At 42.6% G+C, this 27,960-nt stretch overlaps 1 protein-coding gene across 1 annotated transcript in view; it reads right to left on the bottom strand.

Moving 5' to 3' along the window:
• Nucleotides 1-244: 244 nt before the first annotated feature.
• The window catches only part of LOC124620057, a 334,068-nt gene continuing 306,352 nt past the window's right edge, over nt 245-27,960 (bottom strand). The window contains exon 2 of the mRNA XM_047146725.1: nt 245-480. Within this exon, the coding sequence (XP_047002681.1) occupies nt 245-480 (236 nt within the window). The remainder of the gene's footprint in view (nt 481-27,960) is intronic.

Raw genomic sequence — 27,960 nt, 5'->3', positions numbered from 1 at the left:
CTGGCTGGGCACAGAAAAAGGGCATTACACTTTCGCTGATCGTGGAAGTGGCCAGTAGGCAGCAATAGGAGACGTCACAACGTTTTTTCGTTCCGGAGATTCTCGTTCGCGCACTCCGTAAACAGAGCTGTTCAAGGTCATTTCGCAGTTTAATTCATGAAACATGTACTGAATTTGTTTTTGTGATGAGAGTTATAGAAAGAATTTAGAGGAAATAATGTTCAGTTAAAACGTACGGCAGTCTTCATTTTAATTTGACGGCCCAGACTGGTGACTCACCTACGCTACCCGCTGCTACGGCGTCAAACTGCTGTAAGGCTAAAATGCGCTCACCTGTGGCGACGAGGCGCTGCGTGAGCGACAGTTCGGGGTTCGAGTCCAGGCGCGTCTTCTCGGCCCGCAGCTGCTGCACGTACGTGTCCATGTCTGCTGGGGACGCGGCGGGCACCGCGGAGGCGCTCTCCTCCATCATGGCAGCACCTGCAACCACACCAAACGCTCACTTAGCTAGCCGTCTGGAGCTGCCAAGTGTTGTGGAGAACGGGCCACCCGAATGTTTCCACGGAAACGCCTGCCATGTTACAGGTTCGCTCTTCAGTTTCATTTTATAGGTCTTTTTATCAGTGAAGTGTCACATGACATTAGAAATATGCAACAACAGTGGTTATTATTGGAAAATATCCATACTCTGCAATGCAGAATAACACAAATGGCCTATGAGGAACTTGTGTTCTGATATTGTGAACCAATGTATGTGCAAAATACCCCGGACACCTATACTCATTTTACTTGTGCTTCTTTTGTCGGGTTGGAATGGACCTGCCGATAAAGAACGTTGACTTACTTTGACCCTACAGCCCAAGTGGCAGACTTATACATACAATAACTTCACCACATGATACAGTAACATTAATTTTTGATTTTCCTACACAGCTGTCCCTACTGTAGGCTGTGCAACCCGCAACATCTTCAAAATTCAGATACGAAGTATTCGTATTGTACTGGTCGCTCTTCGTCGCTGTGCGTGAACTATTAGTCCTATAGAAGTATGAACAGAAAGTTTTTTTAGGAAATTTAATATACTTAACGATACGTTTTCGCTGGTTCAAAAATGGCTTTGAGCACTATGGGACTTAACAGAGGAGGCCATCAGTCCCCTAGGACTTAGAACAGGGCTTAACAACTGGCCGGTTTTGAGCGCAAGTACTCGCGTCTGCTCAGGCACGTGCTCGCGAGCAGGTGCAAGGTCGCGGAGTGGGGAGGGAGGGGAAATGCGCGCGCACGTTTGGATACGGCCGCAGCGTGCCTATTGAATTCGCGCCGACTGTGTAACGTTTAAAGTACTACGATCACTTCGCTGGTTAAGAATCATGTCAAATCGCCGTTGTGTAACCCCAACCATGCTTTCGCAGTTCAACCCCCATTGGGAGGAATTGTATCTGTTTACAGAAAAAGATGGTGTTGCAAAATGTTTAGTATGTCACAAAACGCTGAATTCTTTTAGGAAATTTAATTTGCAGCGACATTATATGTCGTACCACGCTAAAGACTACGGAAGTCGAAAATGTAATGGACCAGATCGTGCACAGGAAGTTATTAAACTTAAAAGGAAGCTAACCGAAGAAGATCTGGACGACGAAGAAAAATCAACTGAGGCAGCTCTCAGAGTGAGTTACAAAATTGCTTTGCTTTTAGCAAAATCCCTGCTCCCCATCACTGATGGCGATTTAATAAAAGAATATTTGGTAGTTGCCGCGGAACATTTGTGTCCATCTCAAGTTGAACAGTTTCGGATTGTGCCATTATCTAACATGACCATTATGCGTCGCATACAGGACATGGCAGACGACGTCCAGAGCCAGCTTGCAAATATCTGTAAAGATTTTATGGCGTATTCTCTATCTCTGAACGAAAGTGTTGATATCACAGGAACAGCGCAGCTTACCATACTTATTAGAGGTGTTAATAGAGATCTTCAGGTGAGGGAGGAGCTCCTCGATGTAGTAGCCATGAAGAACACTACAACCAGAGGTGATATTTTAAGTAGTGTTGAAGAAAGTATTGAAAATATAGGACTGTCGTGGAATTCTTTAGTTTCAGTGTCTACAGCGATGACAGGGAAAAAATCAGGTATCGTCTCGCTGTTGAAGGAGAAAATGCAAAAACTGACCGTGCCGAATGAAACAAGGGACGTTCACTGGCTGATCCACCAGGAAAACTTATGTGCAAAGAGTATCACTCTAAAAAATGTGATGAGTGTTGTTTTTCGTACAACCAATTATATAAGGAAGCATGGCTACAACACAGGCAATTTAAAAGCTTTCTTGAGTATGTAGAAAGCCAGTACGGTAGCCTGCCTTATTACAGCGAGGTCCGCTGGCTTAGTCGTGGCGAATTATTAAATCGATTTTTTTGCCTATTAGATGAGATAAATATGTTCATGGAAATAAATAATATGGGTGTTCCTGAATTGAAAGAGCCTTCATGGAAATGTGATCTCGCGTTCTTAGCAGATTTAATTAGCCATCTGAATGCTTTGAACATTTCACTACAAGGTAAAGATCTGCTAATTACTCATTTCATAGATCGAATACGAGCTTTTAAAATGAAATTGACACTTTGGCTGAGTCAGCTGGAAACAGGAAATCTAGCTCATTTTCCTACATTATCATCCATGCAAGATGTTCACAAAGACTGTGAACGTTATTCACATGCCCTTAAGGAAGAATTTGATCAACACTTTCAAGATCTGACAGCATTAGACAGTGATTTTGATCTGTTCTCCTCTCCATATTCAGCGAATATTGAAGAGATTCGTCCTGAGCTGCAACTAGAAATTATTGACCTGCAGTGTGACAGAGAATACAGAGACAAATTTCAGAACAAGAAAAACATTTTGGAATTCTACAGAAGCTTCCCTCAGGATAGATTTCCTCGTTTGCACAAACTGGCGGCTACAATAATATCAATGATCGGTTCCACGTATGTTTGTGAACAACTGTTCTCTGCAATGAAATGTAACAAGACGCGCCTGAGAAACGCATTGTCTGATCGAAATTTAAACGGCACGCTGCGCCCACAATGCACAAGAACAATTACTCCGAACATAGACGCAATTGTAAAGGAGAAAAAGTACAAGGTAACCGAGAACCCCACACTTCAGTGACACCTTTTATTGTGCAACAGTTCACAAATTAATACGAATGTAGGGGCATACACTAAGCTAATAAAATTATGTGGCGTGTGTACATTCTCCTTTATTTGTTTCATTTGTTGCAGTAATAATTCGTGAGTGATATCCCTGCAGGTGGCCGCGGATTTACATGACTGGCGGCAGCTGATGTGCGCCCCACGTGACTCTCCCCACTCTCCGCTCTGGTCCGGTAGTGGGGATAGCGTGCTCGCGCTGCTCCGTGCTCGCGCCTTGCTGCTCACAGCTTGCTCCGCGAGCACGTATGTTGTGAAGCCCTGACTTAGAACTACTTAAACCTAACTAACCTAAGGACATCACACACATCCATGCTCGAGGCAGGATTCGAACCTGCGACCGTAGCAGTCGCGCGGTTCCGTACTGAAGCGCCTAGAACCGATCGTCCACCTCGGCCGGCCATGAGAGACATCACCGAATTTGACCCATCGGTACCCCCTACTCTGATGTCGAAAACGGTTATTGTTTTCGGCAGGATACTTAACAAAGCTACGAAACCGCGTTTGTTCTCATGTTATCAGTCCCTGGTCTCTGTTCAGCTACTGTGTGACATTCTTTTTGGTACTTCATTACGACAGCTTTCAGCATTAAGGGTGCTGGTAGATACGTAGTTACGTCAGATACGTATCACATGTGTGTATGACACACAGATATGTATAGAAATCTCAAATCTCCGACGCCTCACCCCCCATTTAAAATTTTCATATTTACTGCTTCGCTAGCCAGCCGGGGTGGCCGAGCGGTTCTAGGCGCTTCAGTCTGGAACCGCGTGACCGCTACGGTCGTACAGTCGCAGGTTCGAATCCTGCCTATGGCATTGATGTGTGTGATGTCCTTAGGTTAGTTAGGTTTAAGTAGTTCTAAGTCCTAGGGGACTGATGACCTCAGAAGTTAAGACCCATAGTGCTCAGAGCCATATTAGATTAGATTAGATTAGATTAATACTAGTTCCATGGATCATGAATACGATATTTCGTAATGATGTGGAACGAGTCGAATTTTCCAATACATGACATAATTAGGTTAATTTAACAACATACTTAAGTTAATATAACAACTTTATTTTTTTGTGTTTTTTGTTTTTCTTTATTTTTTTATTTTTTTTATTTTTTTTCAATATTTTTGTTTTTTTTCTTTTTTTTCTTAATTTATATCTAAAAATTCCTCTATGGAGTAGAAGGAGTTGTCATTCAGAAATTCTTTTAATTTCTTCTTAAATACTTGTTGGTTATCTGTCAGACTTTTGATACTATTTGGTAAGTGACCAAAGACTTTAGTGCCAGTATAATTCACCCCTTTCTGTGCCAAAGTTAGATTTAATCTTGAATAGTGAAGATCGTCCTTTCTCCTAGTATTGTAGTTATGCACACTGCTATTACTTTTGAATTGGGTTTGGTTGTTAATAACAAATTTCATAAGAGAGTATATATACTGAGAAGCTACTGTGAATATCCCTAGATCCTTAAATAAATGTCTGCAGGATGATCTTGGGTGGACTCCAGCTATTATTCTGATTACACGCTTTTGTGCAATAAATACTTTATTCCTCAGTGATGAATTACCCCAAAATATGATGCCATATGAAAGCCATATGAACCATTTGAACTGCTTCACTAGGAACCATAATTAAGTGAAAATATCTACAATGTAATCTGAGTCGCTACAGTAATGTACTTAATTCCGGTCACCATATTAGATGTTTCAGGAAAGCCTTAAACTGTCATTCATAATATAAATAATGAAAACTGCACCAGTTACTTATTTTCTGATGCTTAGCAAAACGCGTTTCGATAATTTATTCTCATTTTCAAGTGTGTGATTCTCTGCCTCTCTCGAGTCTTTTTTGACATCTTAGTAGCAGGTATCGGTGGTACAAATTCAGAGATGTACTCTCCTATAGGCCTCATAAGAAACTACGCAGTAAAAGTACATTGAAATACGTAGTCCAGTCAAATTATGTGAACACTGCCTAATTTTCCGATTGCAGTCTGACTTCAAGAAGACGCAAGTGAGGCAGAAAATCACACATGCAAACATCACCAAACATACTCATGTAAAAAAAAATGTGCAAATGCATTTTTAAAATGAGAATAAATTCTCGAAACGCGTTGTGCTCCGCATCGGAAAGTAAATAACTGATACAGTTTTCATTATTTAAGTCATGAGCAACAATTATGACTCTCACACACTTTACTTGAGTTATTTCTCATAAAATTTGCAATGGTAACTGTCGCCTTCGAAATTCATTTTGTGTGCTGTTTTTCTGTAAAAATACAACTTAACTGCTCAGCAAGTTAGTTGTGACATTTAATTATTAGAACAGTGATTAAAGCCAGAAGCTCTTTTGCCCTACTGAATTAAATTACACCCTTCAGCACTTTACGTCACAAAAGGGAGTGTCTGCCAACCAGCAAGAGCCTGTGATGTTTTATGTCGTTTAGCTTGTTTTTTTTTCTTTCTTTCCTTTTTACTATGTACAGCTGTCCCTCCTGTTCTTGAATAAAGCTACGACCAAGAATCTCGTCGTTAAGCAAATATTTCAATGGTAACCTTAATTAAATTGAAGCTTTTACTGACGGGAAGTCATATAGCGTCCCATTTTCTTTCAAAGTGATGACAAGAGTGCAGTCGCTAAGTAACCACAGGGACGCCGCTGATTTGAAACGTCTCTTTGCGAGATAGAGCGAAAAACGTGTTTCTTATTGGATGTCTAATTTAATTACCTTAATGGCTGTCGTCGTAAGTTTCACATCTAGAGCAAACAGGAAGCTGGAATATATTGGAGTGTACCTCTTACAATAGTTGGCAGTTACCAGACCGAAAACTTAAATTATTTCCTTTTGATGGCACAATGTGTAAAAAACGACGAACATTCTCTTCTTCTGTTCATTTACCCCACTGTTTAGTGGTATCGTGTATATTATCGTTCTTTGCTTTGATTAAGTCCCAACTCCTCGCTATAGAACCTCATAATTCTTGATAATAATGGCATTGTTCAGTACAGTTACTACCACTTGGGGTTTTTGCTATCTCCAATGTAATCACCGAGACCGGTGGTTACAAGACTAAAACACTAGATTCTTTAATGTCTTGTCATTAACCGTTCGTTAGATCATATCTTTTTTTTTCTTTATCCAAACAGCTTCTTGGTTGAGAAACGATAATATTTCACATCGTTCTTTCAAGCGTAACAACAATCAGTCGTGTAATCCTATTCGACAAGAGGATGGACTTGAAACTGAGTCGAGCTATTGAATAAATTTTGAAACTATATACAAATTTTCTCGTTACCAGTCAGAAATGATGGCTAGCAGGGGTAGAGCAAACGTTTATCTTAATATCTCCCAAGACAGTCCACAAATGGAAGAAGTCACTGCGGGTACTTTATTTTTTATAAATATTGTAGCTTAAGTACAGCAATCAGCCAGAATTATGGCCTTCACATTTAACCGTTACAGGTTTTGAATTTCTTAAAAATCCATTGCCAGCTATCATGCTGGGACTCTCTTAGCGCTCGTCACTTGTGCTCAAGATAACACAAAAAGTGGTTTAAAATTCAGTAAATGTATGAAAAAGGTTTATTATTTTAGGAGCCACAAAGGACACCGATTATTCGGGCTTTGTGGTCTACTCATGAAGCGCATGCTTGGAAGCCGAAAGGTGGCGAGATCGAATGCCGTTTAGAACTGGAAACTTTTCTGTCTGTCTTTACCATGTCAGTCAGTGAAGATATGTCAGGAACGACACGTGATTCAGATTCGACGTTTAACTGTACATTCTCTTTCCCATTTGGATAACTGGAGTCAGTTAGGGACATTTGAGTCGCCGAACTGGAGCCCAATTGAAAGGCGGCTGAAAATCCCTCTAGACTCTCATACCATACGACTGTTTTTATGGTATTCAGATTCTATTGGTTAACTTGTAATTTGGCGAAAACGTACTTGATGTTACTTCCTGAGAAAGGCATACGTCGAATATTGCTATTGTACTCTTTTCTTGTTCTTTGATTTCTCTGCTTTGCGCGCGCAGATTTTAAAAGTCATATGGTTCACTAATAATTGAACTAGCGACTCCCGGTTTGTGAAGGGGTACCTCAAGTTCACAGTATTTTCATCTCTACTAATAAGGAAGAAAGAGAGGGAACACGGGGTGTCGTATTAATGAATAATGTATAACAATATTAGAAATGGCTCATAGATATGAGTAGGGGAGATAGTTGTACGTAGAGGATAATGTAGTTAGGAGCACATAATTTTGTTTGGTCGGTACATCGGTCTATTGACTCATTTTAGAATCGCATGAAGGAATGCGCACTAGAAACCGCCATAAGCAGTTACCGCCATTTTCAATAGTTTTCGGTGCTGTTAGACATGAGGTTATGTTTTGTGGGCCAGTTGTAATTATTTCTCGTTAAAAGCTTTTAAGCGTTGCATAATATTATTAAAGCTATTTCCAATATATTGTTAATTCTTCAGGTGCGGAATTTTATGGTGAGTAAAATTCTATATATTTTAGAATTATTTATATAACACGTGAACATGTAAATAATAGATTTCAGCTATCCGTCGTCCTTTTGAAATTTTATCGGCAGATCTAGATTTCAGCTAGAAACTAGCCATTCTCAATGCACTATCATTTTTGATCAATGCATGTAATGCCTGCTGGTCGGGCTTCATCCACAGTTCATCAGTATTCAATGAACTGTGGATGAAGCCCGACCAACAGGCATTAAAAAGCATTGTTCAAAAATGATAGTGCATTGAGAATGGCTATTTTCTAGCTGAAATCTAGATCTACCAATAAAATTTCAAAAGGACGACGGATAGCTGAAATCTATCATTTACATAACATTCGCTGCGTGCAACAGCCTTCTGTATGGAAGGTAACCTGATAACACTTGAACAGTTAAGTCATACTTCATCGGTCGTGGACCATTTTGTACCCTGAAACTGAGGGTCTTTTACCATGGAACACGCTATACATGCAAGTAAACTGAGTTTCTTTAACAGTTTTATCTGTCTTAAAAACATAAATTAGTTTTGATATGGAGTAGTTTCTACCTGAAAATGTATTTTACTTGTAAGCCGTTTTTGACAATACTTATGCCTAATCTGATTGCAATTACTGATTACTGATGTGTAGCAGAGTAGTAGTACATCAGACAAACGATTACATACAATACTGACAAGGTTTTTGCAACTGCAACGCTTTTAAATGGCAATAGAATATTTGTTCCTAGGTACTTGGCAATACTGCACCTTGGAAAAGTTTTTCACATATGCAAAAAACTTAATTTTGCATAGTAATTTTTATAATTTCAGAAATGGCTACAGCACATTAAAAATTGATACCATTATTAAAATATGTATTATGAAAGTATAGTGAACTTTTATTACAGGGCGGAAGTCTGGGAAGATACAACACTTTCCCGTGCTGTGCGATATTCCAAATGTAAAATTAAATGCGTTTCATACAACAGTAGAGCTAGTAACTACTACCATCTCTGCAACTTCACACTCAAGCATCTCGTCACCTGGTCTCTCGAAGCTGAATCTACAGAATTATAGTCCTCCTACCAAAAAAAAAAAAAAAAAAAAATGTCCGTAGCAATATTAGGAGCTTAGTGGGGTCTACTGCATGACACTCATATGCGTCGGCCGCCTAGCTAGGGAGCGGGACTGTGTGGGTGGCGAAGGGGAATCCCCTAGAAAATCAGTTCCTTCGCAGAAATCGATTTTTCCTCATCGATACGTGCGTAATATTACATGCATCTAAATTTGAAAAGCTCTTATTTAATATACTAAGGGGAAGTACTAGCCTAAGTACTTCTCCTCTTCCTTACAATAATCCAGTATATCTGCAGAATCGGCAACGAAAGGCATAAATGGAAAATACTGACATAAGGAGACAGGCTGATAGAACATATTTTAAGACTATGGGAATAGCTGACATGATATCAGTAAGAACTGTAGAGAGTAATATTACAGAATAAGTTAGAGATATGAATATAAAATACGTGTTTTTTTAAGAACATTAGATGTCCAATTACACTTCCTTGAAAATATTCTCTGTTTTCAAGCTGCTTCAATTCGGATTCGAACTGAGGACAAATTTGTAAGGATACTTCCCAAGAACAGTATCGGTTACTAATGTGTAAGAGTGTTTTCGATATCTGGGAAGGAAAATAATTACCCGTTCACATGAGTCTACTATTTGCAGAATATCGTACGAGAAGAAAAATCGAACTGTATATCAGATGAGCTCCTTTCCAGATTTAAGGCGCAAATGCACCAATCATAGGACCTTACGACCGCTGATGGTGTACCCGTGTTCCCGTAACCTATTAATCGTGTGTTTGTACAAAATGTGTGATTTGATGTCTTTGGTAATAGATGTATGTTTTTGTACGCTGGTTCTGAGGCTTCAGCTAAAAATCTAAGCCCAGGATAACAGACTTACGATGAAAAGGAGCTTTCATTCTGACAAACTGTTATGCCGGAACTGCTTCTGGAAATAATTCCATTAGAGATAGTACACTGAAACACACGTTGTTCTCTATAAGAAATGTCTCCCTCCCTGTATGATGTAGTTTTTAGCTCGCTGTACAGTCTACTGTTTTGGGGTCTTATGCGGCTGTGGAACAATAAAGGAATGATATTAAGCCATATCTAGTCAATACTGACATTAGACCACATCTAGTCAAAATGTCGGCGTTACAGACGGTCAATAGCGTTATTTTGAAGCCAGCATTCAACGACTCTCGATATGCTGCACCAGCCTCCGCATCACTTACATTTATTTTTCTTGTTCTCAATTCAAACGACTGCAAACTCGTAATAACTGTGGACTGTGATCAGTCATAAACAGCCGCGCGCGATAAGCCGAGAGGTCTAGGTCGCTGCAGTTGTGGACTGTGCGGCTGATCCCGGCGGAGGTTCGAGTCCTCCCTCGGGCATGGGTGTGTGTGTTTGTCCTTAGGATAATTCAGGTTAAGTTTAAGTAGTGTGTAAGCTTAGGGATTGATGAGACCTTAGCAGTTAAGTCTCATAGGATTTCACACACATTTGAACTTTTTTTGGTCATAAACAACCTTTATGTCCATCCTCAGCATAAACGGGTACGCTGTGGTTGTCTTCTGCAGTACTGTTGAGAAATTTGCCTAACAGCAAGCAGTGGCAACATATTCTGAACCAGGCGGCTGAAAGCAGTGGCGTGCTGCTATTCCGCAACACTTACTGCCGCCCACCTTCTCATGTTGAACGAGGCGGTGTCGTAGCCAAGGCAAGTGACATTTGCGAGCGCGGCGACCAATTATGCTGATCACTTCCCGGTGGTCCTGGTTTCGTTGTTCGTTTCCCGACTGATGTGTCTGATGCTAGCGTGGTAACTGAAGAAAGATACGACACTGAAACCCAGAAGGAGGCGAAATTCGTAAAATTAGCCCTGCGAGTGCGGCTGTCATTTAGTCTATGAGGAATATCTTTAAATAGGTGAAGTGTGATGTGCTGCGAATATATAGAAAGATAGATCCTTTATCATTTAGTTACAATATAGCAGGTCAGCAACTGGAAGCAGTTAATTCCATAAATTATCTGGGAGCAGGCATTACGAATGATTTAAAATGGAATGACCAAATAAAATTAATCGTCGGTAAAGCAGATGCCAGACTGAGATTCATTGGAAGAATCCTAACGAAATGCAGTCTGAAAACAAAGGAAGTAGGTTACAGTACACTTTTTCACCCATTGCTTGAATACTGCTCACTGGTGTGGGATCCGTACCAGATAGGGTTGATAGAAGAGATAGAGGAGATCCAACGGAGAGGAGCGCGCTTCGTTACAGGGTCATTTAGTAATCGCGAAAGCGTTACGGAGATGACAGATAAACTCCAGTGGAAGACTTTGCAAGAGATACGCTCAGCAGTTCGGTACGGGCTTTTGTTGAAGTTTCGAGAACATACTTTCACCGAGGAGTCAAGCAGTATATTTCTCCCTCCTACGTATATCTCGCGAAGAGATCATGAGGATAAAATCAGAGAGATTAGAGCCCACACAAAGGCATACCGACAATCCTTCAGCCGGCCGGTGTGGCCGTGCGGTTAAAGGCGCTTCAGTCTGGAACCGCGTGACCGCTACGGTCGCAGGTTCGAATCCTGCCTCGGGCATGAGTGTGTGTGATGTCCTTAGGTTAGTTAGGTTTAGTTAGTTCTAAGTTCTAGGCGACTGATGACCTCAGAAGTTAAGTCGCATAGTGCTCAGAGCCATTTGAACCATTTTTTTGACAATCCTTCTTTCCACGAAAAATACGAGACTGGAATAGAAGGGAGAACCGATAGAGGTACTCAAGGTACCCTCCGCCACACACTGCCAGGTGGCTTGCGGAGTACGGACGTACTTGTAGATGTAAATGCGAAAACTTTTTCGTTAGGCTTTATCATGACTGTTGTTGATACCGAATGAAACAACAGTTTTACTCGTGAAATCTTCTCGGGTGATCAGCCGAGTAAAGGCGTCGTCTTCTCGCAACGTTTCGAAGGGTTTCGTACCCATCATCTTCGCTTGAAGATGATGGGTACGAAACCCTTCGAAACGTTGCGAGAAGACGACGCCTTTACTCGGCTGATCACCCGAGAAGATTTCACGAATGGAATACGCCGAGAACGTCTCAAATCACAACAGTTTTACTGTAACCAGTAACTATTTCCGTATTTCCATAACGCATCTCGAAGGTTCAAACAATCAAGAGGATTTACGTGGATAAAAGTGGCATGTATGTGTTGTGTTACGAATTTGGAGTTGAATGTGAGCCTGTGTCCATTTATCACAGGCTCCTTTCTCTGTCGTGGGTGGAACACCATAACTCTGAGCGTCCCTGTTTCAATCGCTGAAGAACGTCGCCAAAGTTTGGCTTGGCGAGATACCTCCACATGGAGTACAAGAGGTGGACAAACCATTACGGCAACTATACAGTCCAAGACAAATTTACCTTTGGTCAGTCCCCTTTCAGGAGCCGGCCGCCGTGGCCGAGCGGTTATAGGCTCTACAGTCTGGAACCACGCGACCGCTACGGTCGCAGGTTCGAATCCTGCCTCGGGCATGGATGTGTGTGATGTCCTTAGGCTAGTTAGGTTTAAGTAGTTCTAAGTTCTAGGGGACTGATGACCTCAGAAGTTAAGTCCCATAGTGCTCAGAGCTATTTGAACCAGCCCTTTCAGGAGCTTAATCCGACGTCCGATATAACGTTACATCATGGAGGGACACGGTACCTGACTGGTCCGAACCACGCTGCAATACTCGGCAGTTGTGTGGGGAAATACATTGTATTGTATTGTATGTTAACCGGGGACCTAGAAACGACGGAGAGGCTCCGTCCCCGCCGCAGCCGCAGTGGTCCACAACCCCACAACCTCTACCGCAGTCCACTTCACCTCTCTGCCACCCCACACCGAACCCATGGTTATTGCGCGGTTCGGCCCCCGGTGGACTCCCCAGTTAACGTCTCACATCAGACGAGTGTAACCCCTATGTTTGCGTGGTAGAGTAATGGTGGTGTAGGCGTACGTGGAGAACTTGTATGCTCAGCAATCGCCGATATAGTGTAACTGAGGCGAAATAAGGGGAACCAGCCCGCATTCGCCGAGGCAGATGGAAAACCGCCTAAAAACCATCCACAGACTGGCCGGTTCACCGGACCTCGACATAAATCCGCCGGGTGGATTCGTGCCAGGGACCAGGCGCTCCTTCCTGCCCGGAAAGCCGTGCGTTAGACCGCACTCCCAACCGGGCGGGCCGGGGAAGTACATAGAGGTACTTAGGATGGGTTCGTCTAAAGTTTGCCCTTCGCTCGTCTACACCGGGACTTCCCTCCGAGGATTTTTATGACGCGACTCGACGATCGGTGAACCAAAAATTTCGCACCCCGCGTACAGGCATACCTTACTTTCCGACGTCACGTTGGTCTGACATATTTTCAGCACAGAAAGATAAGAGGAAATGAATTACACGAGACTGAATCCACAGTGAAGTCCAGATCGCCGTAAATGAAGACGGATGGCATATTAGTAACTTTTAAACTCAGCCACAAAATGATAAGAAGAAACGAGCACAAAAAATAGCCTCAAGTTGGTTCCCAACTGGCATCCCTCAGCACCTCTTGGAGAGCCCTCTCTAATACCACTATCCTTTCCGAAACGGAGTCTGTCAGTTCCTCGATTTTAATTTTATCAACCTTTGAACTGACGGCAGGACATTGGTAAACTATAGTTTCTCTTCTACAGAAGAGATTGCTTACTAACTCCTGTACAGGCGATTGGGAAATATTGCTGAAGTATACGTTTTGGTTTGATGAACCAGTCTATCTCTCCCCATAATCCAATATCGTTTAGGCCTTTCTACCGTGTTGCTTAAATCGACTATTTCTTTCTATACTCAACTTTGATTTGCAGAACTAGCCTTCACGTTTGGCTGTCTTTTGTCATCCCTCATTTATATATCATTTAGGAAGAAATGTGTGATCAGCTTCAAGTATCAAGATTTTTGTCAAGTTGACGTTTAATGTAAGATACACTGTTCAAGTTTTTATTTGTCTCAGTTGAGTGCAAGTAATATTTCTTTTTTCGTTACTTAAGGTAACGAGCTCTGATTAGCTGGGTTGTATTATGAATGAATAATATCGATGCTGACAAGTATTTGCGTCTCCACAACCACCCACCCATTTACCACTCCTAAACGTTTCCTGCGCCAGAACCGCTTCTTTCACCCCTGCCAACGATCTGTCGCTGTGAAAAATGCCAAGTTACATCGTTGTTTGGATTTCATGTTAATCACAGGTCCCCTATAACTGGCCGGTTAAGTCGCCTGAAATTTTTGCGGGAGTTTAGGGCACACCATCGCAATTGGCCAAGTCTAATAATGCACTGTGGTATTTGAATCAACCATCTGGTTGATGACAAAAATGATTCAAATGGCTCTGAGCACTATGGGACTTAGCATCTGAGGTCATCAGTCCCCTAGAACTTAGAACTACTTAAACCTAAATAACCTAAGGACATCACACACATCCATGCCCGAGGCAGGATTCGAACCTGCGACCGAAGCGGTCACGCGGCTCCAGACTGAAGCTCCTAGAACCGCACGGCCATATCGGCCGGCGGTTGATGACACCTTCAGTTTTATGGAAATATATGGTATTGATGTAAAATTTCCCACTGCTTGAAATTTATTCTAGATTTGTCTGTTACACTTTCCTGTCTGGTTCTTCTTAGCAGGCATTGATGATCTATATCTATATACCTTAGAGTCTTGGATCGCTGTTTCACAGCGTTCACATTGGACCAACAGCAGACGCCTAGAGTATACATACAAGTGGGAGCAAATGGTCATGGGATTATTGGACTTCGGGACTACGTAACAAAAATCTGTAGAACCAGAAATTAGATACAATAAGCATAATATCTATCGAGGAAATAGTTAGAAAAAACTAAGAAACAGATGTCAAAGTGACTTGTACAATTTACAAAGTTCGGCACAGATAGCTCACAAACTACCCGTGAGGCAAATGTCAAACTCATAACTTGCACAGTGTCACATACGCAGATATCCTATTGGAACTCCTTACATGAGAGGATTAAGAGCCAATTCTAACAGGTAGTACAATTAAAAATAGTTTTTCCTACGTTTTGACTGGATTTGCAGCGTTAAAAATTGCGGAAACTAAAAACAATTTTTCCATGTTTTGTTTGACACTCAAGAAGCTGAGTAAACTAATGCAGGGCTTCCCAACATTTTCAGCTGGCGGACCCCTTCTTCAGTCGAAAATCCATGGCGGATCCCTAGTCAGTCAACAGCACAGTAACTTCAAATTTCAGAGCGAAACCCATGGGAACTGAAAGCTTCTTAATGCAGGTGCCATGTTCCCAATGACCACCCCCCCCCCCCCCCTCCCGAAGTATCAATAGTCTTTGGTTTAGAGATGAATGAAAACAACTTGAAATTAACGATCCAATTTGAATTCCCACTGTATCCAGACACTTACTAGTGGATTTACTCTCTTTGTTCAACACACTATAGCCTGATTAAAATTACTTGGGAATTGAAATCTCACACGATGGAGCTTTCTTCCTCCAAGAGCAATCAACGTCACGCTCAAACTGTTCGCTGTTGACAAGCTGTCGCTTATGGTCTGTTCACTTCCACTATTTGGCTACTGTTGTGTAAGGAGCATCCATATTTCGTAACAGTCGTCTGTCTGTGTGTGTGTGTGTGTGTGTGTGTGTGTGTGTGTGTGTGTGTGAAATCCGAATAAAAATGTTCAAATGTATGTAAAGTTTTCCTTTGGTCGTCCTCCCTCCTCATATATTTCAACTGGAAACTCCCCTTGCTGTGAAGGCGATAGAAACACTGTAGCCTTCTTCAATGATCCTGACTTCAGCCACCGATCTATGTTAGAAGTAATAAACTGGTCAAAAATCGACTTATGAAATAGGTAGTGCACTGACAAGGCAAGTTTAACATTCAATGATGCCTGGGGCCGCATACGTGCCAGCGAGAGCTGTGATTGGTCGACAAAGCTCGCTCCGCGCGTGCGTAAAAGGTTTCAGCGCATCTAGCGCCGTGAGCCGACGCACAAACGACCCCCGTATTGTTGCTAGACAGTTGATCTGTCGATCAGAGAAGCCGCATTCTCCGGCACTGAACTATGTATACGTTCTCACTTAGGAACCGCAAAGGCTGCTTGGGGATACGACCTGAAGTAAAAGTACACGTGTTTTTCACACCAAAAAAGAAAGTGATGAATTTGATTTTCACATTTTTATTCAATAATTTTACTCATTATTTTACACGATTTGGTGAAAGGTAGCCGCGGACCCCCTAGAAAGAGCCGGCGGACCCGTAAGGGGTCCGCGGACCACAGGTTGGGAAGCCCTGAACTAATGTATTTGTCACCTATCAACACTCCACTGATCAGGGTATGCGGTCACAGCTCACAGAATCTGAACTCTAGTAAGAAGGAGATAGAAAATAAAAACAGACAATGTCCCTGTTATATATTCAACATTTTCTTGAATCAATTTGTCACGGTAGAAGAACGCTGCTGACCGCTCACTGGCATCTTATTTGCACTCTTATTCAGTGCCTTACAGAACTGCTAAATTTAGACAAATCCTTTAAGTCGAATACAGTATCTGAAATTCTGACACAAGCAGGGATCATGTGCAGAGAGCGAAAGTTCATCTTCAAACGAGACTGCATTTACAAGAGCCGAAGAACACGTAAAGAAAACAATACTTAATATGAAAGTGAGACAGGATGAGTGCATATCCAGGATCCTATTCAGTAGTACATTGAGCAAGCCTTAAACGAAACCTAGAAGAAACGTGGAAAGGGAATTGAAGTTAAGGGAGAAGAAATAAAAGCTTTGAGGTGAGCCGAAGATATTTTATTTTGTAATGGTCTGCTTATACATACCATATTAATTTACTTTGCTACCCAGCAAATTATTCTAGTTGTCTTGGAATGTTGTTTATTGTAGCGGCAGTGAGAAAGCAACCACGGTCTTTAATGAAGCGGAATTTCTATCTCAGATCGGTGCAGTAAAAATAAAAATAAAAGAAAGAAGACGTTGCACAAAGAGCGATTTAAGTAAATCGGCACCGCTGTGTGTGGACCCCGTTGGCCGGTCTAGTGGACCAGGCCACTAAAAGCGTGTATCCGACGGTGCGGCGAGAATGATGCAGCCGTCAAACAGAACCTTACTTCACTGCCCGTAGATTGAGCTTATATAAAATATTGTAAAATAAAACTCCTCTGTTCTACGTGGTCTTGTAGGGATGTACGTACGTACCAAGTTCGAACAGAGTTCTGATTGTAACTTTTGAGTGAGTTCACGTCAGAGAATAGTAACGGCGCACTGCTGCATAAATAAAAGAAAATACAGTGATGTATGTTTAAACTAGTTTTGTCTTTCATTCGTATTCTAAATTTAGGAAAGTGTTTAGATGAATTGATGGGATGATTGCATTTTCAATAGGGAGTTGAAACATTTGAAAAATTTTTATGTAAGTGACAAGCTATTTATTCTGTGGAAGACTGTTATTCGGTGGTTTTGATGACCTTTGATAGTGCAGCTATAGGCTCTCTCATCCTTCGATCCAGAGTACGCAGACAGATTTTCATTAATTCAAGACTGAGTTTCCTGTTATTAGGTAGCATTTGTGCAAGGGATTTGTGCAAGTCCCTTTATTGTGTGGCATCTCCCTAGGTCGGTGACTCGTACATGGTGCGTCTAGATTCCGTGAGCTAATTGGTGGATCAGATATCTGCCACCCAAGTACAGTAAGCGCTTCAAGGACGGGAGAACCGCCACAACTTAAGTTACAGACGGCAAAGCAGAGCGTAGGTAGTGCCTTGGAAGGAGGTTAAAGACGATTATCAATAGGATTAAAATAAGGGTAATGGAATGTTCGCATACTGAATCAGGCTATACTAGGAAATGTGACCTTAAAAACAGTATTACTATTTGGCAGCAAGATAAATCACTATGGCCAAAGGAGACTGGGACAGGGAATAAAAAGATGAGCATTTCTGAAAAAAATCAATTTGTTAACATTAAATATCAGTGTAAATGTTATGATCCCTTCACCGAATAAGTTTTTTTGGAGTACAACCTTGCGCGGAAGTGAAAAGTGGAAGATAAACAGTTCCATACAAGATGTGAATACAAGTTTTAGGGCGCTACAAATGAATGCTGAAGATTATATCAGTAGATCGAAAGACAAATTAAAAGGTACTGAATGAAATTGTGGAGAAAAGAAATATGACACAACTTGAATAATAGCGGGTAATAGTTCACAGGACGCAGTTTGACGCATTAAGTAATACGGTTGGGGCAGACTTCATCCTAAAACCTCAGGTTTTTTTTCAAAAAAGAGTGTAATAACTATTTCACATCTTTCGAGTGTTTAGATTCAGGTCCCAAAACGATTTGGCTGTTACAAGTACGTCTAAGAGATACTTGCAAAATGGACGGCACCAGGGGCTGCGGCACTGACAGCTGACAAAGTGGTTAAGATGGTACCGTTTATCAGAAACTTGTATGTGATGCACTACTGACAAAGACACCCTGATGGCAAGACACAAAATACAAACGAAAGTTTGCATAAATTCGTTTGGCTCAAGTGCCCCAAAGAGAACAAAGTTACTTTTGGTGCTGCAGAAGCCGTTTCTCGGTTCAATATCGACTGTTTGAAGACTGAAGAAAGCAGAAATCCAGAACTCCTTTATTACAATCACAAAAGAAGATCTACGACAGATCAGGTAGTCCATAACATACTACCTGGGGAAGTAAAAATTCAGCAAAAGTCTAACCTAGGCTCGAAATTACAAGAAAACGAAGTCTTACAGGAGCAGGAATGGAAAAAGTATGGTGCTGGTGAATTTTAATGGATATGTATCTTGTACTAGTATTCATATTTTAGAAAATTTTTAAATCCATATTGCGTGAATTTGTTTGACTAATTATGTTATCCTAAATATTAACCAATCTGTCAAATTTTTGCAGGAAGTAGTCTTGATGTATTTGCATGTCCCTTTCCATTAATATATTGGTAACGTAGTTTTGCTATTATCACATTTATGTACCGATACTTAAAGAAAATTTAAGTTTGAAACTCGGAAAATGTGCTGAAAATGAACTAATAACATTTCTCATAAAATGAATACATAGAACTGATGAACAGTATCTTGTGAATGTATTTAAAAATCTGGAACATGAAAACTGAGGTGTGAGTATCAAAAGCTCAAAAATATTGTTGAAATTAATTTTAATTTTAATAATCAACAGCCTCAGTGGCACCGTTTCCCTAGAATTTACCTAGGTTTCATTCGGGATAACCCAACCTTCTCCAGAATAACAGTTACTACCGTTTGTCCATAGTGGACATCGTCAAGCTAAAACTACAAATCCATAAATTATCGTCAGACTGCAGAAACTTATCTGAAACTGCCTCGGCCCCACTTCGCGACTGCGATGCGGCAGCCATAAGTGCTGTATTGGAACTGAAGAAGGTTGGGTTATCCCAACTGAAACCTAGGTAAATTCTAGGGAAATGCTGCAACTGAGGTTGTTGATTATTAAAATTAAAATTAATATTTATACAGTTGCTGACAGGGCCGCGAAATGTTGAAGGTATTTACTGTTGAAATTCATATTAAAGATCGAAACTCAAAGACCAATGAAGTCCTGGAATTGAAACCTTGGGTACTGCAACATCTTTACGTAATAGACATGATATAATTCGGTTGAAATCGTCAAAGCAGAAGAAAAGTTATATATTTGGGTGAAGTCTCCCGTTAAGTATGAGGGTAACCATTGTAGAAGCAACCAAAGCTTAATTATTCGAAACAGGTTCAAATGGATGCAGGCTTCAGTAGTTGTGCAGAAATGAATAGACTTTCTTAGTATAGACGTAACGTGGAGAGTTGCATCAAACCAGTCTTCGGACTGAAGACCATGGCAGGAACGTGAACAGATGTATTGACCTATCATTGTGATTGCTTATATCAATTTCTGTTAGTCGCACGTCATAAGATATTCAAGCTGTACAGCTGATTCTTCCATGAAATGGCATTTTCTCGGCTATGAAGTGTATCTGCCAAATACCGTGATCTTTTCAACTATTTCAGCGCTGCCTCCAGCATCCGATTTTATTCATCTTTCTCCTTTCTCTTCCTGCTTCGTTTGTACAAATATTCAACGTATGTTCCACGCGCCTGTCTTCACAGTCGGAGTAATTCGCAGTGGGAGTAACATCTTTAATAACTCACTTAATTACTCTTGATTTTCCGCTCCATTCTTCTCGTGCACTTTTCCACAAGCGCAAGCAACATCGCGTGACGGTTTCCGCTATGTCTTAGCGGCAACCACGAGCTTCCCACACTAGCAGCCGGCAGTAGCTGCTGCAGAAAAGAAGATTGTATCTCAGGTGGGTAACAAACGATTCTCCGCACACCGCTACTGACGAGCGTCACTGCACGAAACGCCGCGGGCAGAATCTTGTAAAATCCTACTGCGGTTGCCGCAAGTATGAAGACTAACACGCCAGGTTCTCTTCACTAACATAACGGGCAATTAAGAAGACTTAGAAAGCCGTATAGTCCAGGATTTGTATGACTATGGGGCAAAACCGCCATAAGCGTTAAGGCACTTATTCCACAGACACACCAGGTTGAAGAAAACCGTTTGGTGAAACACGGTGCCCTGCTGCGTGAAGAAGTGCATAACTGCCCGCTGCACAGCCTCGTCCGGTCCTGCAAGGCTTTTTTAAGGGACCCAATGCATCATAACCGCATGAGAAGAGAAAAGAAGTGTAGAACGGGTTCTCGAGTGCCTACCACGTGATACTGTAAGTGCGACTCAAAGTCGTGAGTGAGGTTGGGGTTGGGTTGTTTGGGGAAAGAGACCAAACTACGAGGTCATCGGTCTCATAGGATTAGGGAAGGACTGGGAAGGAAGTCTTCCGTGCCCTTTCAAAGGAACCATCCCGGCATTTGCCTGGAGCGATTTAGGTAAATCACGTGAGAGGTGTGCAACCATTTTTACTGGTGTCTATTATGAATCTGACAAAGCTGATAGGTGGCGCAAAGTAGTCACTAGATGTTAAAGGTACTCCTTTATTTTCATAACGCGTTTCGGGAGTGGCCCATCATCAGATGACCAGCACACTGCAATATGAGTAAAATTCTGTGACAAAGAGGTCTTTCGACTTACAAGACACGAAGTTACCACATCATTTGCTAACTGTCTATATGTCATATCAATATTTCTGTCCTTCTGTGAATGGAGTAACTTCATGTCTAATAAGAAGTCGCAGAAACTCTTTGTCGCAGCAGTGTGGTCTTATTGCATTGTGCAGGGCATCTGATGATGAATAACGCCGGAAACGCGCTACGAAAATAAAGGAGTTGCTAGTGACTACTTTTGGTGACCTGTCAGAATCAGATTAAAAGCTTCCCACTTGAGTTGGCATAATTTCTATGTTACGACATTTGCAATAGGGGGAAGAGCGCTATTATGAAGCTGCAGCACCCCTTGGGAACATGACGCATCATTCCACAACGTTGATTTTTGACAGACACATTCTTCAATCTCCTATGGATGTCCAGCGACGCCGCGCGGGATTAGCCGAGTGGTCGTGGGCGCTGCAGTCATGATCTGTGCGGCTGATCCCGGCGGAGGTTCGAGTCCTCCCTCGGGCCTGGGTGTGTGTGTTTGTCCTTAGGATAATTTAGGTAAAGTAGTGTATAAGCTTAGGGATTGATGACCTTAGCGGTTATGTCCCACGAGATTTCACACATATTTGAACATTTTTTTGTCCAGCGACGATTGTCCTTCAGCTGCCAAGAGCGGAATAACAGCACACTGGTCCCGTTTGGACGCATCTGGCAATAACGTCGTCATAGTCCACGTTTCTGCATTTACTGCATGCACTTCGAAAAGACACGAATGTCGCTATGATCTTCTGCCTACATGTCGGCGCTTATATATCTGCACCGAAGTCGCGCTGTGTTGCATATACGCTGCACCAAAGCCCTCAAACGGAAACTTTTTGATCGCCCCTTATATTTTCACCAGCTGTGACAATCGAGGAGCGAGAACTTAGAACTAGTTAAGCCTAACTAACCTAAGGACATCACAAACATCCATGCCCGAGGCAGGATTCGAACCTGCGACCGTAGCGGTCTTGCGGTTCCAGACTGCAGCGCCTTTAAGCGCAGGGCCACTTCGGCCGGCCCAACAATAGTCGCCAAGACTTACATACACGCGTGACACAGTAGGCAGCAGAAAGGGAATTAATCCGTCAATATTTCGACACATCCCACAAACACCTACGAATGTAGAACGGAGTATCGGGTTCTAAGGGTTCACTAATGCGAGCGCGGTGAGGAAGTATGAGCAGCGCAAGTCGAGAAACGTGTAAAATCTAGATGTCGTTCATAAATTAAATAAAAACGTTCAAACGAGTTCTACAAAGCACTGCACTTGCGCTCGAGTCCACGTACGAACTGAGAGAAACGCGGCACGTAAAGACTTTTCCCGTAGGAGCCAGGAAAGCAGAAAGTCTTTTCTGGGGTAACTGAATTCTTGGTGTTACTGGATGCCGGTTCGGTGTAGATCCAATCAGCACTCCGCTGACGACGCTCTTGGTCTTCGTGCTTCGTCGCAGACGAAAAAATAGAAGGAAGAAAGACTGCAAGAAAGCCCGCAGCGCTAATTACTTGGCTCTTGGCGGAAAACAAGAACCCGAAACGGCTGTTCGTCAACGCGATAGGCCACGGAGGGCAGCGTATATGATGAGTAATTGGGCTGAAGATTCATTGCTCCTTATTTACGCAACTAGATTCTTACCATACTAAACTCGGTTCTGCAGTGAACAGAATACACCAGCACTAACAAAAGTTTTAGTACTTTTGAGTCACGCCGTCAAATATCAGCTACAGCGAATGTCTGATCTATGAACACAATAAGTGAAACTAAGAAAAACTAACATAACAACAGTAAAATTAAAACAGCTGTGTTACTTTTTAAACAAAATCTATTGTATTCATAATGTGATGTGCTTATGCGCTTAGATTGTCATCTGGTCAAATAAATGAAAGTAACTGCAAATGGCTCTGAGCACTATGGGAGTGAACATCTGAGGTCATCAGTCCCCTAGAACTTAGAACTACTTAAACCTAACTAACCTAAGGACATCACACACATCCATGCCCGAGGCAGGATTCGAACCTGCGACCGTAGCGGTCGCGAGATTCCAGACTGAGAAAATTTTCTTGATAGGTGTACAGAACTTGTAACAATGTGTATATAGATTTAGATATAAATTATTATTCGTGTACTTTTGGAAGAAAAATCATATAAAATCGTCTCATACAACACGGCAGCAAAAAAATCTAATTTAGACTATGTCAATGTGATCCAGATGTCGGCAAAAGCTGCACTTCAGTTTATTTATTTACGATTTCACCGGACTTTTGGTGGAACAGAGCTCAATCTTCACCTGAATTTAGAATTTTTTACGTTTTATGCTATGCACAGCGCGGTGTATGATCAGGGTTTGCTTAGTCGTCGAAAATCGTACCCGTGGTTCCAGATCACGTAATGGATTGTACACATTATAAAACTTAAGTAGCCGGCCGCTGTGGCCCAGCGGTTCTAGGCGCTTCAGTCCGGAACCGTGCTGCTGCTACGGTCGCAGGTTCGAATCCTGCCTCGGGAATGGATGTGTGTGATGTCTTTAGGTTAGTTAGGTTTAAGTTGTTCTAAGTCTAGGGGACTGATGACCTCAGATGTTAAGTCCCATAGCGCTTAGAGCCATTTGAACCATTTGAAAACATGAGTGGCTTCGAAATAATGATGTTTTATGCTGAAGACTGACATTTAATCCGATACTGGTCCGGCTTACTTGTTAATAAGATTCATATGACGTTATCCAGGTTGAAGAGCGCCGGGTGTACAGAACAAACCTGACTAACTACTAATAACAAGATTAAAGAACTGAGTGAATGAGCAGAGTCTTACAGGATAACTGTCACTGTACAGCGGGAGAAAAAACGTTTACCAACGATTACGATTGGTGACGGATGGATCACGAATTTCACAGTCATGTCGATTCGCATTGCAGCCATGATGGTATTAATGAATAGGAAGATGGAATTTTCGCATTTTATTCATACGATCATGATTAATTCAGAAGATTTCAGTTCTTCGCACGTACTGTCTTTTGTTTCTCGGCTACGTGCGAGTGTAGCAACCGTCTTGCACCATATGCTTACAAAGCAACACAATGTAACTGTGAGATGCAAAACAGGCGTTGTTTCCAAATTAAACTTAATCACAAACTTTGGATATCGCATGTATGGAAATGAACCAAAATGAGGTCCGTTTACATTTCTATATGTGTTCTACAACACACGTCCGTAGCTCGTGGTCTCGCGATAGTATTCTCGCTTCCCGGGCACGGGGTCCCGGGTTCGATTCCCGGCGGGGTCAACGATTTTCACCTGCCTCCTGATGACTGGGTGTTGTTGTGTCGTCTTCATCATTATCATCATTCATCCCCATTACGGTCGGAGGAAGACAATGGCAAACCACCTACACTAGGACCTTGCCTAGCACGGCGGTGCGAGTCTCCCGCATCGGTCCCCTACGCTCTGTCAAGGAGTATGGGACTGCAACATAATCATCATTACAACACACTATTTCTAATTATCTTATCGCCGTATTGTGAAGTCATGACTGTTGTACATGAAACCATCTCTATGGTTCGTGAACATAATACAAAAGGGAATATTGCAGCGTCCATCTGAATTTGTACACTAGTTTCCTTTATGGAATTTGTTATCTTCTGACATTGAATATAATACACGCAACTCTTCTGAAGTTCTATCTTCTTTGATTTCTTAAAGCGAAGGTCAGATAAAGAGATGATTATTATAGCTGATAGAATGCGTGGTTTTTATAATGCAGCTGTGCATGCATTTTTACTCGGGAGTTCCTCTAAATTTTAGTCTGCGATGCTTCAAGAATTTTCAGAGGTCATCATGGTTGCCATTTCTGACACCTATTATTCTTTGCGTCCTGTCATCATAATCTCACGATGTCAAATGGAGTAAGCAGCTTCGGGAAAAGAAAAAACTGTGCCCTGCAGGACGCGTTATTAAGATTTCCGCTTTGTTTCCTCTTCACTCAACAGGTGTTTCCCATGTGTAGAGCAACGTTTTCCAACTTCGTGCGGTGTTTTCGCGAAATAGCTTTAATTATTCCTAGTCGTGGAATTAGTTACAACTTTTCTCTCTATCATTTCCTGCTTACTCTTCATTTTTATGGTAATCTAGTACCTCTTCTTGCCCTTACATTGTATTAATTCATCTGCTACGTTTCCCAACATTTTCTGTGGTACAGTTCGCATTATTTCCTCTAACGTACCCACTACCTCACGACTTCCAAATATCTGCATATTTTATCAAACTCCGAATTTTTTAGAGTATTCTATTTTTTCGCCATAATCTTACGACATAGACGTGAAAGTATTCACAGAGATAATACTATGCCCGTTGCAGTAACTCGTTCGCTTGGTTACCACCATTTTCGTATCCTTTTGAGAATCAGTTCGTCACTCATTGGGGCTGCAGAAATTATCCTTAAATTGCCATGACAGAGGGTCCTTTTTTTTCTCTCTACATCCTAACTTCCGTTCTTTCTGTAAATCACTCAACTTCCTCTTCAGCTTTTTGACTTCATAACTTCTAAAATTCCACGTACTCAACTGAAGAACCTCATTGTTGTTGTTTATTCCCTTCTGCTACCGAACGGTGTCCACCAGGCTCTTCGAATATGCAGTTACAGAAATGAAATTCATCAGTTTTAGTGGAAGTGATCGGTTACAAAAATCAGTTGATTCTAATAAAAATAAAAGAAATACACTCCTGGAAATGGAAAAAAGAACACATTGACACCGGTGTGTCAGACCCACCATACTTGCTCCGGACACTGCGAGAGGGCTGTACAAGCAATGATCACACGCACGGCACAGCGGACACACCAGGAACCGCGGTGTTGGCCGTCGAATGGCGCTAGCTGCGCAGCATTTGTGCACCGCCGCCGTCAGTGTCAGCCAGTTTGCCGTGGCATACGGAGCTCCATCGCCGTCTTTAACACTGGTAGCATGCCGCGACAGCGTGGACGTGAACCGTATGTGCAGTTGACGGACTTTGAGCGAGGGCGTATAGTGGGCATGCGGGAGGCCGGGTGGACGTACCGCCGAATTGCTCAACACGTGGGGCGTGAGGTCTCCACAGTACATCGATGTTGTCGTCAGTGGTCGGCGGAAGGTGCACGTGCCCGTCGACCTGGGACCGGACCGCAGCGACGCACGGATGCACGCCAAGACCGTAGGATCCTACGCAGTGCCGTAGGGGACCGCACCGCCACTTCCCAGCAAATTAGGGACACTGTTGCTCCTGGGGTATCGGCGAGGACCATTCGCAACCGTCTCCATGAAGCTGGGCCACGGTCCCGCACACCGTTAGGCCGTCTTCCGCTCACGCCCCAACATCGTGCAGCCCGCCTCCAGTGGTGTCGCGACAGGCGTGAATGGAGGGACGAATGGAGACGTGTCGTCTTCAGCGATGAGAGTCGCTTCTGCCTTGGTGCCAATGATGGTCGTATGCGTGTTTGGCGCCGTGCAGGTGAGCGCCACAATCAGGACTGCATACGACCGAGGCACACAGGGCCAATACCCGGCATCATGGTGTGGGGAGCGATCTCCTACACTGGCCGTACACCACTGGTGATCGTCGAGGGGACACTGAATAGTGCACGGTACATCCAAACCGTCATCGAACCCATCGTTCTACCATTCCTAGACCGGCAAGGGAACTTGCTGTTCCAACAGGACAATGCACGTCCGCATGTATCCCGTGCCACCCAACGTGCTCTAGAAGGTGTAAGTCAACTACCCTGGCCACCAAGATCTCCGGATCTGTCCCCCATTGAGCATGTTTGGGACTGGATGAAGCGTCGTCTCACGCGGTCTGCACGTCCAGCACGAACGCTGGTCCAACTGAGGCGCCAGGTGGAAATGGCATGGCAAGCCGTTCCACAGGACTACATCCAGCATCTCTACGATCGTCTCCATGGGAGAATAGCAGCCTGCATTGCTGCGAAAGGTGGATATACACTGTACTAGTGCCGATATTGTGCATGCTCTGTTGCCTGTGTCTATGTGCCTGTGGGTCTGTCAGTGTGATCATGTGTTGTATCTGACCCCAGGAATGTGTCAATAAAGTTTCCCCTTCCTGGGACAATGAATTCACGGTGTTCTTATTTCAATTTCCAGGAGTGTAAATGAGCGAGGTTGCGCAGTAGTAGGCACACTGGATCCGCATTCGGGAGTGGTGCAAAAAGCGGACTGCATGGCAGATCAGCATCAACAACGCTTGTGCGGTCTTGGGCAAACTGTTGGCACCGATTCATTTCGGCTGGGCGTGACATTGCACTTGTTTCGTATGGAGCTAGAATGTCACGGTGAATCTGTGTGCAATTCAGAATTTTTCAACACAGAAATTGTACAGTCCCACGTACTTCACCTCTATAGTAAGTTTCTAACTGCCGAACCATTTCACTGGCACACTGCGACTCACTTATTACCTCTAACGCAGTACAGATTTGTCTGCAGGACACGCGAAATGTCTATTCTGTTCTGACAATGCATCGCTCTTCTAACGCAATGATCTTAGCGTAGGACGGTATGTGTAACTTAATTTCTGAAGTCCCCACCTAATAACAAGTGTCGATAGCCTATTGTGGAATAGAAGCAGTTGCCGAAAAGAAATTTTTGAAAATTATATTCAGAATTAGCTTCGTGTCAACAACTATGAAGGGAACCGGGAATGATGTTTTTGATTCTGTCGTTTTGTTACTATCTGTTGCATCGGGGCTTAATTAAATATGATGCAAATATTTTTAATTTTCAGTCGCTGTATGTCCGATTTCGCTGTGTCTCGTAAACGGTTGGCCCTGACTAACTTTTGTCCGCAATCTGACTGCATGGAACAACAACAAAGAATGAAATGAAAATTTTCGTTAACACAATTAATTAATTAAGTCCCCAGCAACTATAAAACCTACGAAACCAAAGCACAAGTATAACTGTTCTGTGTGTAGAAGTATGACTCAACGTACACATCTGGCAC

The sequence above is a fragment of the Schistocerca americana genome, chromosome 6 (assembly GCF_021461395.2).
Source record: "Schistocerca americana isolate TAMUIC-IGC-003095 chromosome 6, iqSchAmer2.1, whole genome shotgun sequence".
Taxonomy (NCBI): domain Eukaryota; kingdom Metazoa; phylum Arthropoda; class Insecta; order Orthoptera; family Acrididae; genus Schistocerca; species Schistocerca americana.
This window is presented reverse-complemented; position numbering and strand designations above follow the sequence as displayed.